General features: G+C 34.5%; 2 protein-coding genes across 9 annotated transcripts in view; both read left to right on the plus strand.

The window, feature by feature from the left end:
* Nucleotides 1-2,395: 2,395 nt before the first annotated feature.
* Nucleotides 2,396-18,292, plus strand: part of LOC111048393 (pyruvate kinase) — a 36,037-nt gene continuing 20,140 nt past the window's right edge. Inside the window, exons 1-6 of one of the 2 annotated variants that reach the window (XM_039431135.1) lie at nucleotides 2,396-2,626; nucleotides 5,166-5,426; nucleotides 6,691-6,753; nucleotides 11,891-12,008; nucleotides 12,991-13,257; nucleotides 18,140-18,283. In XM_039431135.1, the coding sequence (XP_039287069.1) occupies nucleotides 2,612-2,626; nucleotides 5,166-5,426; nucleotides 6,691-6,753; nucleotides 11,891-12,008; nucleotides 12,991-13,257; nucleotides 18,140-18,153 (738 nt within the window). In that variant the 5' untranslated portion in view covers nucleotides 2,396-2,611 and the 3' untranslated portion in view covers nucleotides 18,154-18,283. The remainder of the gene's footprint in view (nucleotides 2,627-5,165; nucleotides 5,427-6,690; nucleotides 6,754-11,890; nucleotides 12,009-12,990; nucleotides 13,258-18,139; nucleotides 18,284-18,292) is intronic. The other variant, XM_039431134.1, reaches the window with a different exon arrangement.
* On the plus strand, nucleotides 13,269-17,361 carry LOC111048506 (zinc finger protein Xfin-like). 7 transcript variants are annotated; one of them, XM_039431130.1, is made up of 3 exons: nucleotides 13,269-16,803; nucleotides 16,861-16,940; nucleotides 16,998-17,046. In XM_039431130.1, the coding sequence occupies exons 1-2, from the start codon at nucleotides 13,434-13,436 to the stop codon at nucleotides 16,908-16,910; spliced, it is 3,420 nt and encodes a 1,139-aa protein (XP_039287064.1). In that variant the 5' UTR covers nucleotides 13,269-13,433; the 3' UTR covers nucleotides 16,911-16,940; nucleotides 16,998-17,046. The 7 variants fall into 7 exon arrangements, with proteins under 7 accessions (XP_039287064.1, XP_039287058.1, XP_039287059.1 ...); XM_039431124.1 differs by having other exon boundaries at nucleotides 13,269-16,940; nucleotides 16,998-17,361; XM_039431125.1 differs by having other exon boundaries at nucleotides 13,269-16,890; nucleotides 16,994-17,361.

The raw sequence follows: 18,292 nt of genomic DNA on the forward strand, positions 1-18,292 counted from the left end.
ATCCATTTCACAAGCTTTCAATCTCGAATCGAGATCCCTTGCATGCTCAATTACATCGACAGACTGTTCATGTCTCATCTCCCTTAGGGATGAAACCGCTTCCGATGTATGTGCAGGTGATTCAGTTTCTAAATCAATCAATTTTTGTTCCAAGACAACTGCTCTATCTGTTAGTGCATTTTTCATGAACTCCAATTCAGCTACTCTCTGTCTAAGATAATTATTTTCTTCGGATATGGATTTATATTTAGGTGGATCGGGCGTGAGTGTAACATAGGGAGAGAGCAAGCTTGTTAGGGATGGCGTCTCATCATCAGGTGTTTTTTGCGGTGACCCACCAAATGATGAATCACCCGCTGCATCACAATCAGCCTCCTCTGCTTCATTTTGCTCTGATGTTTTTTGTCCCGCCGACTTTGTTTTATGATTATGAACACTCGGTTCTCCGACAACAGTCGACTTGAGCGAGTCTGTTTTGATAGTGGATGAACAAAGCTTATTAGTACACCGCCACACTATAACACCCGTCTTCTGCTTAACAGGTCTACTAAAACGAAACCCTTCATACATGATTCCTGGTTGATCTCTTGAAGTTCTTATTATTTTGAGTGTCATAGTTAACTGCTATGATGACTCACGAAAGAGAACAACCAAAAGACCTTAAAGATTCTCGAATTGCTCTGTTGCCAGATCGTTTTTTGACAATGTAGAAATATAATTAATTAACAAAATATATAATCTTCATTGTAAAAATTCATTATGACATAATTGAAAAATGTCTATCTAATCTCTGTCTATTAAGACCTCTAAAATAGCACTTTCCTTGGAAAATCTCTCCTATTTTGACGATTTCTATCAAATTGATGTATTGAAAATTTTTATTCTACAATGAACAAGTATAATTGTTAGTTACTAGTACATATATGATTAGCCTAATATGCTTACTATAGTGAGGTTCACGTTATAATGGCAGTGGATAAAGATAGAAGAATAGCGATGCCGATTCTCTGCATTGATTAATTATATTTCTACACTGTCAAAAACATAATTGGCATCGTTGTGGACCTAGAAAAGGATAGTACCACCGGCTTTGTAGAATGATAGACTAGGATAGCAAAACCAAAGTTGATCAAATACTGTCATTATCGTGAACCTCACTATAGTACATAATATATGATAGTACCAGTAAGCATACATAATATGATAGTTTGCTTGATAAAATATAATTGATTCTTTCAAAAGAGAGTAAACAGTTAATATTACATCAATAAACCGGTATCAGTTACCCTCCATAGAAGGCATTGACAAGACAGAGGATCGGCAACGTTGTTCTCCTATCTTTCTCCCATGCCAAATTACAACGTAGACCTCACTATAACCAAATCATTCGGTTTGGTATGTGGTTGTCATGAAACTGATTACTGTTATTAGAAATGGTCTATCCTTTTTACTTTCCTTGCCCTATTACCATAGGTAAGGAACGTATTGCTTTCCGAAAAAATTAAGGTACCCAAATTTCTATACGTTTCAAGGTTCCCTGAGTCCAAAAAAGTAGTTTTTGGGTATTGGTCTGTATGTGTGTGTGTGTGTGTGTGTGTAAGAGTGTATGTGCGTCTGTGTACACAATATCTCATTTCCCAATTAACGGAATGACTTGAAATTTGAAACTTATAAGGTCCTTACACTATAAGAATCCGACACGAACAACTTCGATCAAATGCAATTTAAGATGGCGGCTAAAATGACAAAAATGTTGTCAAAAACAGGGTTTTTGCGATTTTCTCAAAAACAGCTCCAACGATTTTGATCAAATTTATACTTAAAATAGTCATTGACAAGCTCTATCAACTGCCACAAGTCCCATATCTGTAAAAAGTTCAGGAGCTCCGTCCCGTCTATGCAAAGTTTGATTTTAGATTCCCAATTATCAAGCAGGCTTCAGATACAATTTAAACGAAAAAGTTGAAAAGATTGAGCATAGAAATCCCTACAAGTCACTTCAATCCCTTCAATAACATTTTCACCTAAAATTGAAAATAAGCTTGAAATTTGAGAAAATGTGATTATTTAATTTACAAACTGATTGCAACTGTTGATTCTATTAAATCATTCACTGAAGAGATAGCAGACCTCATGTGTCTCCAGCGTTATTGTCCTGTCAACAGCTGGCTCAGATCTTTGAATAGTAGATTTGAGATGCGCGTGAACACTTGCGTCAGGTGATCAATATTATTTTTAATAACGGCAAGGAAAGTTGTGTGAGTGATTTTTGATTTTTGAATATGGGCTCTGCAGTGTGCCAAAGCATTACCAACTTGACATACTCTCAAGTTGGTTATTTGACATAGGCTACTCTCAAGTTGGTAATGGTTAAAATGTCATCTGTTATCGGAATAATGTCTTTAGGCTGCTCTTGGTCTCTTGCTATTTGCTTTGCTTATTTTTCTCATAATTTATTGTTTACAATTCCATATTATTCAGAAATTATATTATATTGCAGATTACGACAGAAATGTTTAATTAATATATTCGTGAAATACTGTAGTTTGGTAAACTTCATCCTTTTAAACTTGGAACTTTGGTAGCCTAGGTTAGGCCTACCGATCTCTTGATGGATTATCAAGAAGTAAGTACTTACATTTTCTTTAATTGATTTTGTTAAATTTATATTCTAGGTAAGAAAAGTTCTTTCAGTTGCTGTAAATTTATTGGTGACTTTATCTCTACTACTTGGAGATGATTTTAATCTACCTGGGTCTCGTGGGTCATTCAGTTGTTCTTCATTCACTTTAACTTTATTAGTTTAATGTTATTGAATTCCTTAGTTATTTTATTCAAGTCCATAAAACCTGCCATATGAAAAGTAAATTCATGACGCTATCTATTCAGTTTACTAGTCTTTAATGAAGAAAAAGGAATAAGGTGGGCATTGGACCACCAGGAACACGTCAGGAAAACACAAAACCAAGTAGGCTTGCTGACAAAACTAAAACCAAAAAGAATAAATAAAAGCTGGCCTATGACACAAAACAAAAGTAGTCAAAAATATGCCCTTACCAAACTGCTATCCATTATAAAAAACTCACGTAGAAAGTATAAAGGGTCATAGATTCCTAGCCACCACCGACAACCTGAAAGAAAGATGAGTTAAACCCAATTGAGTCCTGCTCATTCTTTGTTATAGTTCATTCATCCAGTCTTTTTATATATATATATATTTTATAAATTATTTATATATATATATATAGAGCACTTGACAGAAAACACTTTAAAGTTAAAGTAATATAAATATAGACAGGATACACACTGATTGAAGGAGCACTATGGGATCAGGTGTTGTCTGTGTTATGCACATGACACCAACTTCTTTGGGCCACAATGTTGGAGACCAGGTTGTTTGCTTCAAACTGGTTTACTGCAAACCTCATCCTGTTCAATCCTATTATATAAAGCGAGCAATTTCTGTATTTTTATATCTGGCTATTTTTATATCTGGTTATTTATGTTTAACTGATCTCGAAAACGGTTCAAACGATTTTTACGAAATTTGGAACATAGTAGGTTTATGATATAAAGATTCGATTGCACTAGGTCTCATCCTTGGGAAAACTCAATGAACGACATTAAAAGGATAATTCATGGGTATGGGTATGATTTTGCGCCGGTGAAATTGCTTGGGTTTGTCCTGGACAGAAAACTTTACCTGCTCAAGAGATTGAATCCTGTTTTCTTGCATCTTATCTTAAGGTCTGCTGTTTTTGTTTTTTCCTGAGCATAATTTTGTGGCTCCACGCTTTGAGGTGGAGCCACAGCGATGTGTGACGAGTGTTGCTCATTCAGAAGAGGGCCTTGAAGATTATTTATGGTGCTGAGAGACTTGTGAGAGAGAAGATCCTCACAGTCTTCTCCCTCTATATATTCAAACTCTTTGCAGAAAACATATAAATGTGGGGGAGCTTGTAACCAGGTAGAGCATTCACCCATATTATATATAGACAGGATACACACGACACGGATAGATTAAAAACACTTAGAAACTTACATTTAAACGAGAATTTTCGGGGATCTGGGCTCCCTTTTTCAATCAACCAGGAAGTGAAGTGGTGAGATTTGAATACTCTAACGGTCGTGACCACAGAGACGCGGTAGAGACGTTGTGCAGACCATAGAGCACAGGCGAACGGAGGCGCACTGATTGAAGGAGCACTATGGGATCAGTTGGTGGGCCATGATGTGTTATTTCGAGCGGGAGATTTCAAATTTGAGTGGGTTATGGATAAGGAACGGTGTAGATTATGAATTGATAGAAAAGAGGAGATTTAAAATTAGAAATCCGAAATGAAGTGGAATAAAATTAGAAAATGGAATTATAGAATTGAATTAAATTTATTTTTATTTCTATTTTAATTTTTATTTTTATTGAAAATTTATTATATATTTGATAGCTGTGAAATTTCTTATATATGATGAAATTTATTTCAATTTAATTGGACAGTTGGTGTAGAGTTGATAGTTATGGTACTATTGCTGTCTGTTAAGACCAGGACTGGAAGCAGCTCCAAGCACCCAAATGAAAGCCAATTCTTTTGTCTTGACATCTATGGAGGGGGCTGTGGGAGGGAGAGTGGCAAGGACTTTGACTTTGAAGCATTGGTCAAAGTTCTTGTTGTGCTCAGAGCCATGGGTGGGGATGGATAGGGAAGTATTATTTTTAAAGGAAGCCCTGTGATTGTTGATCCGGAGGTTTAGGGCAGTGGTGGTTTCACCTATGTAGAAGGCAGGACAGAAGTTGCAGGAAAGGAGGTAGATGCAATTTTTGGAGATGCAATTACTGGATTGATGGATTTGATGGGTGTAGTTGGTGATAGGACTGATAAAGGAAATGGAAGGATCAGTGATAGGGCAGGTTTTACAGCGGGGGCGTTTGCAGGGTAGGGTACCAGGTGGAGTTGGGATTTCATCAGAGGTGAGTGATTGGTTTTTATTAAAAATTCTTTTGAGGTTGGGAGGCTGCTTATAAATGAGGGTGGGTGGTTGCTGGAAAAGGTGTTTGGTAGAGGGATTGGAGGAGACAAAATAAAAATAAAAAGCCTTTCCGATTGCATTTAAAAATGATTATTTATATATTTTTATTTTGAGCTTACAAAGATATGTTATTTTTGCAGGATACTACTAGAGGGCTTGGCTTTCTTAAACAAGCAGTGAAACAACGAAATGTTCCGGCATTAATGGATCTAGTAAAATTGAAAACTGATATCGATCCTCATTTCGATCCTATACCCTGGTTGACCAAGGCATTAGAAAAATATGAGGATTACAAGCCAATTATTCTAACCGAAATGGCGTCTTGGTATATTTTCAAGAAAGACAATGTTTTCTGTACCTGGCATCATCTGAAGAAAGTAACAGACGATTATTTTGCAAAAGTAAGTTCATCAATAATTTTAATATTCATCCAACTGAGAGTATCATCCACTTATACAGGTGTCCCACCAAGGTTGTAACAGCCGTTAACTATAGATTCTACTCGACATTTCTGACAAAAAATGTTCTGTAAACTTTTTTCCTATCGACCTTAGTTTTCGAGATATATCGAGTTTTCTATATTTTCAGAATATGCCCACTTCTGGTCATTAAATACTCAATAACTCGGAAACTACTGGTCGAATTTCGATTTCAAGGGTATTGTTGGAAAGAGAATAACATTTCAAACAAGATTGATGTAATTTTATCTGTTGTTAGATATTTGTAGTTATTTATTAGGGCTTGAACTTAAAAAAATGCTTTTCTACAAATTCAAAGTCAAATTTCAAACCGTTTTTTCTCGATTTTCTCCGGGTAATTTTTATTCACTAAATAGAAATAAAAATAAATTTAATTCCAATTCAATTCTATAATTCCATTTTCTAATTTTATTCCACTTCATTTCGGATTTCTAATTTTAAATCTCCTCTTTTTTATCAATTCATAATCTACACCTTTCCTTATCCATAACCCACTCAAATTTGAAATCTCCCGCTTGAAATAACCCATCATGGCCCACCAACTGATCCCATAGTGCTCCTTCAATCAGCGCGCCTCCGTTCGCCTCTGCTCTATGGTCTGCACAACGTCTCTACCGCGTCTCTGTGGTCACGACCGTTAGAGTATTCAAATCTCACCACTTCACTTCGAATCTTTATATCATAAACCTACTATGTTCCAAATTTCGTAAAAATCGTTTGAGCCGTTTTCGAGATCAGTTAAACATAAATAACCAGATATAAAATAGCCAGATACAAAAATAACCAGATATAAAAATAACCAGATATATAAATACAGAAATTGCTCGCTTTATATAATAGGATTGAACAGGATGAGGTTTGCAGTAAACCAGTTTGAAGCAAACAACCTGGTATCCAACATTGTGGCCCAAAGAAGTTGGTGTCATGTGCATAACACAGACAACACCTGACTTCCATCACCTGTTGCAGCTTAGATATCAATATTATGTATTCATCAAATTTTATCAATGAATTTTTTGATTAGATTGCTCTTTCCATTATTGATATTTCTACAAATTTTTAATTTCTTTAATTTTATATTTCATTTGAAAGATGTAGAGGGGTTTTAAGAATTTGCTTCATTTGATTTGGTTAGAGGTTTACAACGGTGTATGCTTTGTAAAAATTGAAATTGTATCGCTTACAGATTGGAATCCAATATGATAAGGATGAGGATGGAGTCACTACAGTTTTCATCAAGCAAGAAGATGTGAGTTCAATTCATATATCTATTAAAATTAATTTAAGAAATGATCTAATTTTGTATTTCATTTTCACTAGACTCGGATAACTGTTGGTATATAACTGTCGTCTCAGCTGACTCGATAAGTTATTCATTTATTAATACAGTCATGCTCAGTGTGCCAAATGACTATGTCAAGACAGCCTATTTCTCATTCTTCCAAGTAGTCATGCTGTATGGCATTGAAAATTGGGTTGCAGCTAGTGGAGTTGATAGAATTCTCCTGCTTCAAAAGAAGGCCATACGAATTATTACTGGCTCAGGAATCATTGACCACTGTCGTCCTCTCTTCTGTGCCGAATCCATCATGACAGTGGTATGCCTCTACATCTTCATATCACGGAAAAAAGTTAAGATTTCTCTGGAGAGTATGCGACTGCGTAGTGACATCCACAACTTTGACACCAGGGGCAGGTACCAGGTCGACATTCCATTCACAAGGCTGAGCAGAGTGAGGAATAGCCCTAGCCACCTAAATTCTAGACTTTTCGACAACAGTCTTCCGGCAGCAGCTAGGTCTCTACCAACCAAGGAGTTTCTCCGGGGCACTTATATACCTAGATACATACTTAGATTATATACTATACTATATAGATTATATTATGTACATAGATTATATACTTAGATACAAAGTCCTATGTATGAGTTTTTCAGTGTTCCTGAAAGGACTATCAATGTGTTTTACAAAGGTACCTGAATCTTACTGTGATATTTCTGTATTTTGATAGACTGAACTCTATATTTATTAAAAACAAACATGATAAGTTATAGATTTGGCCCCAGATCTACCCGCCGTTATAACAGCGCCCGTGAAATAATATGAAAGAGTAGGGGTAAAGTGAGAGTTCTGGAGAAAAGCTGGCTCAAAGCTGCCCCCAAATCTGCCCCAAATCTGATTCTTGGTTCTAACCTTGCCCAATCCAATGTAATCTGATCTAACCTAACCTAGCCATACCCCTAATCTCACAATAAACCTCAAATGAAGATTTCCCACTTTTTTGGAAAAAAAACTAGATCCAGCTTTTTTTTATTTCTTGAATAACTAAGAAACCGTTAATTTTACAAAAAATCTACAAGAGTAACTTTTTCCAGTAAATCTAATAACGAATCCATTGACACCCCATTTGTCAAGATTGAACAAAAAATAAGGATCTCATGGGAAAACTAGATCCAGCTTTTTTTTATTTCTTGAATAACTAAGAAACCGTTAATTTTACAAAAAATCTACAAGAGTAACTTTTTCCAGTAAATCTAATAACAAATCCATTGACACCCCATTTGTCAAGATTGAACAGAAAATAAGGATCTCATGGGAAAACTAGATCCAGCTTTTTTCAATTTCTTGAATAACTAAGAAACCATTAATTTTACAAAAAATTACAAGAATAACTTTTTCCAGTAAATCTAATAACAAATCCATTGACACCCCATTTGTCAAGATTGAACAGAAAATATGGAAAAAGTAGATCCAATTTCTTGAATAACTAAGAATAATTTTTTTCAGTAAATCCATTATTTGTCAAGGGATCCTAACTCTGAAACTGAGCAACAAGCATTTTTATGTTGAGACCTTGCTTAAACCTCAGCACTAAACCCCCCCCCCCCACAGGGGGGGGGGGGTTGGGGGCTTGACCCTCTGCCTTTAACCTGAACTACTTGAAAACTCACCTCAGGTTGTATTAAACATTTATTATAAAAATAGATCATGAGTGTTGATAAATTTGGTCGATATTTGTATGATAAAGATAATAATAGAGATATTAATGTTGATATCAAAAATTTGATTCAGAATTTTTTCCATTTTTTACAATGTATACCATTAGCTGCAACTTTCATACCAAACATCAATCTCAATAATGAAAAAGAATGGAAGTATATGACTGATCCAAACTTAATCCAACAATTCTCACTTTCTTCTGGAATCTCTTTTAAAGAATGGTATGAAAAAAATGTAATAAATATAGGTGAAAAATCTTAGGTTTAGGTGAGTACACCCAGAAAAAAATTGTAGATGTAGGTGAGTACACCCAGAAAAAAATGTAGGTTTGGTTACCCAGACCAAGAACATTATTCAACTTTAATGAAAAATCTAAGCTCATATGGATAGCACTATATCATCACAGTCAGTATTTTGCTTTGAAAGAAGCTGATAAATTGAATAATAATATAAAATGCTTTAAAATTAAATTTGAAGAAAATGGTTGAGATCAAGACAAGAACAATTCTACAAATCAATGGGATGATACTGAAGGTAAAATATTGATACATTTGTAGATAATACTTTTGATTTGAATATTGTCTAGTTCTTTGTTATTTTATAGAAGATTTATAATACTCTTTTTACTGTTCCACTCAGTGGTGTATATTCAAACTCATTATCATAGAGGATTAAACAGTAGGCACTGGTTTTTTCTGAGAAATTATTTGTTGTTTCCAATGTCAACTTTATGTCTATTGCACCAGATTTCAATAGTTCATTTTGCTTACTACAGTCTATAACAACCAATGGTGCATATTCATCAAATGTTTTATACTCAATTGATGTACTGCTGTTATAAGGATAGTATTCATTTTGGAATTCAGAGAACATGTGATACAATAAATGTTTATTACCAACAATATTTTCATAGGGGAATGATTGAGCATTTAAATAGAGATTAACATTGTTCAGATTACAGAAATCGAAATGTGACCTGTTAGCAGTTATAACATTTTTCCTATTCTTTTGAAATCCAAGAATAATGAATCTAGGTTTCAATATGTTTGAAGTTGTCTTAACTGTCCATTGAAGATTAGTAGTTTCAGGTAATTGTGGAAATTCATGCAATTCCCATGATCTGAATGGAATGGTAATTGGTATATCACTATGTGTTAAACTCAGCAGATCAAGACGAACAGTGTCAGAAGCATGTATATAGGGTACTTTCCATTGTAGTTTTGTAATATCAATTTTCACCGATTTTGCTGTCTCTGATTCAATACAATTTAAGTCTGATGATGATCTTAATAGAACAATTTCCTGACGAACATTTAATAGAACTTTTCTATAGTCTTCCATTACACCTAACCACATATCCAAAGGAATGCAAAAGCAGAATTTATCTAAACTTTTCCATCCAGTCAACTTCCATCCTGCATTCTCCATAATTTTTTCATTGAGTTTTGATTGACGTAGATAGTTTTTCATGGTTGTTGTCAATCCTACATTACGTGTGCGATCAACTTCAACCCCTCCCAATTCATATCTGATTTCATCAAATAGGTATGCAACTCCATTATTGATAAGTGAAAAGTCCTTGGTTTCAACATCATTCTTATCTTTCACTTTGATTTCGCCTTCAATTATGAGAAAACTTCTACTTGGAAGTGTATAAATATCTTCTTGTTTTAAACTAATTCGAATTTCATCATTGTAATTAAATGTCTGTTGAATATATGGTGTGTGAGTGATATACTCATATTTGGTAATACTCTCATCAAGATGTACACTCTGATCAACAAGTAATATATCTGACTTGACTTGTTTCTTATACATTTTTATTATATATATTTTTCCTTCTCAATACAACCTGAGGTGAGTTTTCAAGTAGTTCAGGTTAAAGGCAGAGGGTCAAGCCCCCAACCCCCCCCCCTGTGGGGGGGGGGGTTTAGTGCTGAGGTTTAAGCAAGGTCTCAACATAAACATATTATTGTGTGCTTGTTGCTTAGTTTCAGAGTTAGGATCCCTTGACAAATAATGGATTTACTGAAAAAAATTAACAATTTCTTAGTTATTCAAGAAATAAAAAAAGCTGGATCTAGTTTTCCCATGAGATCCTTATTTTCTGTTCAATCTTGACAAATGGGGTGTCAATGGATTCGTTATTAGATTTACTGGAAAAAGTTACTCTTGTAGATTTTTTGTAAAATTAACGGTTTCTTAGTTATTCAAGAAATAAAAAAAGCTGGATCTAGTTTTCCCATGAGATCCTTATTTTTTGTTCAATCTTGACAAATGGGGTGTCAATGGATTCGTTATTAGATTTACTGGAAAAAGTTACTCTTGTAGATTTTTTGTAAAATTAACGGTTTCTTAGTTATTCAAGAAATAAAAAAAGCTGGATCTAGTTTTTTTTTCCAAAAAAGTGGGAAATCTTCATTTGAGGTTTATTGTGAGATTAGGGGTATGGCTAGGTTAGGTTAGATCAGATTACATTGGATTGGGCAAGGTTAGAACCAAGAATCAGATTTGGGGCAGATTTGGGGGCAGCTTTGGGACAAGTCGCTGGCCAAGCTGTTAAGCTTGTCCATGTTGGTCTTCCATTCATACTGCAATGTGACCATTTGTGGTTGCTCGGCTTGGCACTCGCTTTTGCTCATCTCTTCTCAAAACATATCATTACATAATATAAATATTTAAAGCAATATAGTATCCAAACAGCCAGTACAGTTCATTTACTGCCATAACGTTCATATAACATAGAAATCCAATGAATCATAGAATCTAATGAATTCATAGGTTATGTGTACTAGCCACTGCGGCTCTACCCACGTGACTCCAGCCGCTCGTCTCGAATCGCTAGAGGAATTGCGCCTTCAGGCTGGACAGGAATCTCACACGATACGCTAAACAAATCAATCTAAGCTGTCCTGTCGTGACCACTGATGGAACGCCTTGTTTTGCTTGACCCTTATGGTATTTTTCAAAGTATATTCACCCAATCCTCACAGCTTATAGCTCTGGATTAATACATGGAATACCTTGATAAGTTTGTTGGCATGCTATTAGTAGTACATCATCACCAAAAGATTTTGTCCAGTTCGCTCCCGTGTTATCGGATGTGCACGTTAAACTGTCGTCCCGGTTGAAGTATGGCAGTCATAAAGCCCGTTGACGGCTCAAAGTATGTACTCAGGCGAGATGGAATTTCCGTCAGGGACTCCCCACCAATAAAAGCTACTAATATTATTATATTTAGGAATACATCTCGTTAGACTCTTACATGCACATCTAGAGTTATAGATCTTGAGTCTACTGGGATAAATAGCCAGTTTGTATACAATATATATTAGTTTTATTCCTATTGTGTTTGTTTATTGATAATTGGTGTTTCATTTTCAACAGACTTGTGATGGTGTGTCAAATTACGAACACGACAGGGATATTCTCGACAGAGCCAAGGACGTCGATCCGCTTGAACACACAGACCAACTTACATACCTACCCATTCACAAACACCAAGGTCAGTTTCTCTCCTTCTTATTATAGCTGTATACGAGACTAGTTCCCGGTTTCACCAAGCTCGGCCAAGGCATTTGAACGTGTTGAAATCAGTTACACTTCACAATGAGTGCACTAGTTACTATTGATAATTCCATTACTCACTCTTGTAAATCGCACCCGGCTTGACCATTTTCAAATGTCTTGAGTTTGGCGAAACCGGGAACTAGTCTCGTATACACAGCTATGATAAGAGTCATTATTTATTTAATCATAATGCCACCATTTATATGCATTACTTTCAAACAGGGGGACACTTTAATTTGAACACACCAATACATTCTATATTGAATTATTGATAATATCGAATCTCAATATTATACTATCGATAATAAAACTGGTACTTATATACTGTATTGGATATGGAACTTGAATAATTAACATTGAAAGAAAATAGTTTACTAACTAACCAATTACTATAACTTAGATAAAATATACTGGTACTCAATACTATTGATATTTCAGTATCTATATAAGTGATCACTGATGCATTTACAGTAAAGTCTAGACTTGAGACCTAAATTTTGATGTTTCAGAATGCTTGTTATTACCTCTTCAAACTGAAACAGTCTTTTCGTTGTACTTGTTTAACATTTTCCAAGCATAGAGTAAAATAGAATAGATTACAATGAACAATCAATCATACTTATACATTAAATGTTTCTTATCATATTAGTACGTAATACATACAGAGGGGTCCAAAGAATGTGTAATATTACTGAAACAGCCAATAAAAATTCTACGAAGGTGTCTTCTCATTTCATTTCATAGTTTTGAGGCCCATGTACTCAACAAAATAAGAAGTTGAAAGTGCATTGAATACCAGTATGGTTTGAAGGCCAAATGTTCAACTCAGCACCAATTCAACTTGAAAATAGACGGTTTTATCAACTTCAACGGAATCTCTGACACAAAGACAATAACATTATTTTTTACATTTACAGATGACTTTGTCAAGAGTGAAATTCTGTTAGCTGATGAGGATGATGTAAGGGACTCGTCATCTATCAACCTACCAAATGAGGAGAAATGTGCATCAGTGGAATTCGAAGGATCCAGTACATCATTGCAAGAGGATGAAACATCACTACATTCATTACATATTGAAGATTCTTCATTTGCTGCTGCTGAAGCTGATTGTCAGGATGATAAGCAAACCTGCCATCAATGTGAATACTGTTCAAAAAGCTTTGACAATTCCTTGGAACTTGGTAAGCATATCAGTAATGACCATCCGAAAATAAAGTTACAGTGTCAAATCTGCTTTAAATATTTCAAGAGTAAAAGTAATTTAAACTCGCATTTAATCGTTCACAGTAGCATAAAGCCATACCAGTGTGAATTCTGCGACAAAAACTACTCCTGGAGAAAATTATTGTTTCAACATATGAAAGCTAAGCATGGTCAAGAACCGTTTCAATGTGAAATTTGCAGCAAAAATTTTTTCAGTGAAAGTGATGTAATTAATCACAAAAAAACAACTCACAATGATGGAAACCCGTTCCAATGTGAAATTTGTAGCAAAAGCTTTATCAGGAAGAGTTTATTATTGCGTCACATGAAAAAGCATACCAGTGATCCGACTTGCTCCGAACATTTCCAGCAAAGAAGTGATTTAGACAAGCATAAATTGACTCACAGTACCAAAAAGCCACACCAATGTGAAATATGCAGCGAAACCTTCATCTGCAAGAGTTCAATATTGTCTCACATGAAAACTAATCATCCTGAGAAACTGTTCCAATGTGAAATGTGTAATAATAATTATTTTAGGGAGAGTGATTTACTCGATCATATGAAAATTCACAATAAAAGCTTCAAATGTAATGTTTGCAGCAAGGATTTCTCACGCAGAGGTAAGTTTTTAGAGCATCTGAAAACGCACACTGTTAAAACGTCATTTCAATGTAAATTTTGCAGGATAAAGTATACCAAAGAAGGAACGTACATGAATCACATGAAAATTGTCCATGGTGAAAAATCATTTCGATGCAACATTTGCAGGAAATACTTTACTAGTGAAAATGATTTCTTACATCATAAAAAAATTCATAGTGGTAAAATGGCATTCGAATGTGAAGTTTGCAGCATAACTTTCTCACAAATATCTCTTTTAGAAGAGCATGTGAGATCACACAATGTCGAAACCCAGGTTGAATGTGAATTCAGCAGAGGTACTTCTACAAACAACAATCAATCAGATGATCATATAGAATCTGAAAACGACAACGAAACGTTTGAATGTGAAGTTTGCAGTATCAATTTCACACGAAAATGTCTTCTAGAAGAGCATGTAAGATCACACAATGTCGAAACCCAGGTTGAATGTGAATTCAGCAGAGGTACTTCTACAAACAACAATCAATCAGTTGATCATATAGAATCTGTAAACGAAAAAGAAGCGTTCGAATGTGAAGTTTGCAGTATCAATTTCACACGAAAATGTTTTCTAGAAGAGCATGTAAGATCACACAATGTCGAAACCCAGGTTGAATGTGAATTCAGCAGAGGTACTTCTACAAACAACAATCAATCAGATGATCATATAGAATCTGAAAACGACAACAAAAAGTTTGAATGTGAGGTATGCAGCCAAGTTTTCACCCGAGACTGTGATTTGATAGAGCATATGAGGATACACTCTGAGTTTCAGTGTGAAATTTGCTTTAAACATTTCAAGCGAAAATGTAATTTGAACTCCCATTTAATCGTTCACAGTAGCATAAAGCCATACCAGTGTAAATTCTGCGACAGAAACTTCTCCTGGAGAAAATTATTGTTCCAACATATGAGAGCTAAGCATGGTCAAGAACCGTTTCAATGTGAAATTTGCAGCATCAAATTCATCAGAGAAAGTGATTTACTCGATCATAAAAAAAATCACAATGATGCAAACCTATCCCAAACCTTCATCTGCAAGAGTTCAATATTGCCTCACATGAAAACTAACCATCCTGAGGAAATGTGTAATAATAATTCTATTAATAAGAGTGATTTACTCGACCATATGAAAATTCATAATAAAACTTTCAAATGTAATGTTTGCAGCAAGGATTTCTCACGCAGAGGTAAGTTTTTAGAGCATCTGAAAACGCACACTGTTAAAAAGTCATTTCAATGTAAATTTTGCAGGATAAAGTACACCAAAGAAGGAACGTACTTGAATCACATGAAAATTGTCCATGGTGAAAAATCATTTCAATGCAACATTTGCAGGAAATACTTTACTAGTGAAAATGATTTCTTACATCATAAAAAAATTCATAGTGGTAAAATGGCATTCGAATGTGAAGTTTGCAGCATAACTTTCTCACAAATATCTCTTTTAGAAGAGCATGTGAGATCACACAATGTCGAAACCCAGGTTGTATGTGAATTTAACAGTGGAACTTTCACAAACAACAGTCAAACAGATGATCATGTAGAATCTGTAAACGACAAAGAAACGTTCGAATGTCAGTTTTGCAGTATGAATTTTACACGAAAATGTCTTCTAGAAGAGCATGTAAGATCACACAATGGCAAAACCGAGGTTGTGTGTGAATTCAGCAGTGGTACTTCTACAAACAATAATCAAACAGATGATCATATAGAATCTGAAAACTACAACGAAACGCTTGAATGTGAGGTTTGCAGCCAAGTTTTCTCCCAAGACTGTGATTTGATAGAGCATATGAGGATACACTCTGAGTTACAGTGTGAAATTTGCTTTAAATATTTCAAGCGAAAATGTAATTTAAACTCGCATTTAATCGTTCACAGTAGCATAAAGCCATACCAGTGTAAATTCTGCGACAGAAACTTCTCCTGGAGAAAATTATTATTCCAACATATGAGAGCTAAGCATGGTCAAGAACCGTTTCAATGTGAAATTTGCAGCATCAAATTTATCAGAGAAAGTGATTTACTCGATCATAAAAAAAATCACAATGATGAAAACCCATCCCAATGTGAAATATGCAGCAAAAGTTTTATCAGGAAGAGTCTATTATTGCGTCACATGAAAAAACTCCATTCAAATCATGAGTTACAGTGTCAAATTTGCTCCGAACATTTCCAGCAAAGAAGTGATTTAGACGAGCATGTATTGACTCACAATGATGAAAACCTATTCCAATGTGAAATTTGCAGCAAATATTTCAATGATAAACTTCAATTGAATCGTCATTCAGCTAGTCACGCAAAAGAAAAAACATTTCACTGTGAGATTTGCAGCAAATCGTTTCAATTGGAAAGTCAATTGAAGGTGCATTTAAGAATACATGCTGGTGAAAAGCCATACGAATGTGAATTGTGTGGCAAAGCCTTCTTAAGGAAAGTTCAGTTGTCGCAGCATTTGGGAAGACATAACGGCATTAAACCATACCAATGTGAATACTGCAGCAAGTGTTTTTCAGATAAGAATAATTTAATAACTCATATCAGAATTCATACCGGCGAAAAGCCATTTGAATGTAACATTTGCTTCAGATCTTTTAGACAGCACTCTGATATAAAACGGCATGTACGAACACATACTGGAGAAAAGCCGTTCAAATGTGATCAGTGCTCTAAATGTTTTATAGAAAGGAAAATATTGAATCGACATTTAAAAACGCATTCTGGTGAGGAAAGGCCATATCAATGCCAACTTTGCGATAAGACATTTAGAGTGTCAGGTTCTTTAAAACATCACTTAAGAGTGCACACGGGTGAAAGACCATTCGAATGTGAAATTTGCTTGAAAATGTTCAAAAGAAGAACTCATTTGAACGTACATAAGAAAGTTCATACTAAGGCTGAGACACTAGTGAGACACCAAAATTTGAACGTACATAAGAAAGTTCATACTAAGGCTGAGACACCAAAATTTGAACGTACATAAGAAAGCTCATACTAAGGCTGAGACACCAAAATTTAAACGTACATAAGAAAGTTCATACTAAGGCTGAGACACCAGTGAGACACCAAAATTCTGAGCTAGTCGCAGGTCATTATATTGGCCTAGAATGCCCCTAAACTTTGGATCAAACAATTGGTGGGTGTGAGGGAATGGAAAGTTTTAAAATTTATCTTCATTCTGGCGCAATTCTACGCAATTTCTATTTCAAAAACTAACATCTCAATTGATTTGTATGTGTTTAGTTGGCTAATTAACATATTAAATTTTGTAAATCATCCCGAAGTCTTCAGCTACTGCAAATATTGACAACAGAGCTACTATCCAGAAAGCTACTTTCCATCTAGCTGTTAACCCTGTTGTCAATATTTGCATTAGCAGAAGTCTTCGGGGTGATTTACAGCATTAAATTATGATTTCCGTTTAATAATGATTATTCATTAATCAGCATTTGTAAAAACGCAATTTCTAATTTATTTCATCTATTTAAAATTTTCCTTGAAAATGGAATAGACCAATGTTATTTTAGATTAAACAACAAATAGAATGCAATGGAAATAATTTATTAGTTTGCTATGTTTAATTAATTTTACTTTAAATTAAATTTTTGCTCTTGTTTACCAACCACAATCAAATGTGTTTAACATATCTGAAATGCATATTTATTTATTTCGGTGGATAAGTTATTGAAATAGAAATATCCGTTAATATAAGATACCGTACTTTATATTATCCAGCTATAAACTTCTTACGAGGCGATTATTCAACCGTGGTTTATTGTTATTTCAGTTTGAAGCTTCTAATAGACAGGGATTGTAGAAATTTAATGTTTAAAGTTGATGGAAAGTAGCCAGTGCCTTTGTTTTTGTTTCTCTGACGAAAACTCACCCAGTTTACTAATCAATGATTAGTAGAAATGTATTTAAATATCTCACTACAAGAGTAGATAAAAATCAATCCTGATAATTGTATTTTATGATAATTTTCATGATATTAGAACATTTAAAATTTTGCATTTAAGAAACATTAATGACAGGTATATATTTTACAAATTACTTCTATTAGATTTACTTCCTCCGATACAAATACATTTTTGAAATCTGTGTTTCAGACTCCTCGTTGATAGCTTTTTCCTCATTGAAATTTATTTTCTTGTAGCTATATAGAATCAAAATGTTCACAACTCGATAAATAACTCTAGTTGAATTAAACAGATATTTCGAGATGAAATTCACAATAATATCCCAGTGGAGATGTTGCAGCGATCATGAGGAATCACCAACACAGTTTTCAATCCATAAGGCATCCAAGGGAAGTCATTTAAAAAATATTATAAATGTCATTATGTTTCTTCAATGGTAAGTTTT

The sequence above is a fragment of the Nilaparvata lugens genome, chromosome 6, assembly GCF_014356525.2.
Source record: "Nilaparvata lugens isolate BPH chromosome 6, ASM1435652v1, whole genome shotgun sequence".
NCBI lineage: Eukaryota > Metazoa > Arthropoda > Insecta > Hemiptera > Delphacidae > Nilaparvata > Nilaparvata lugens.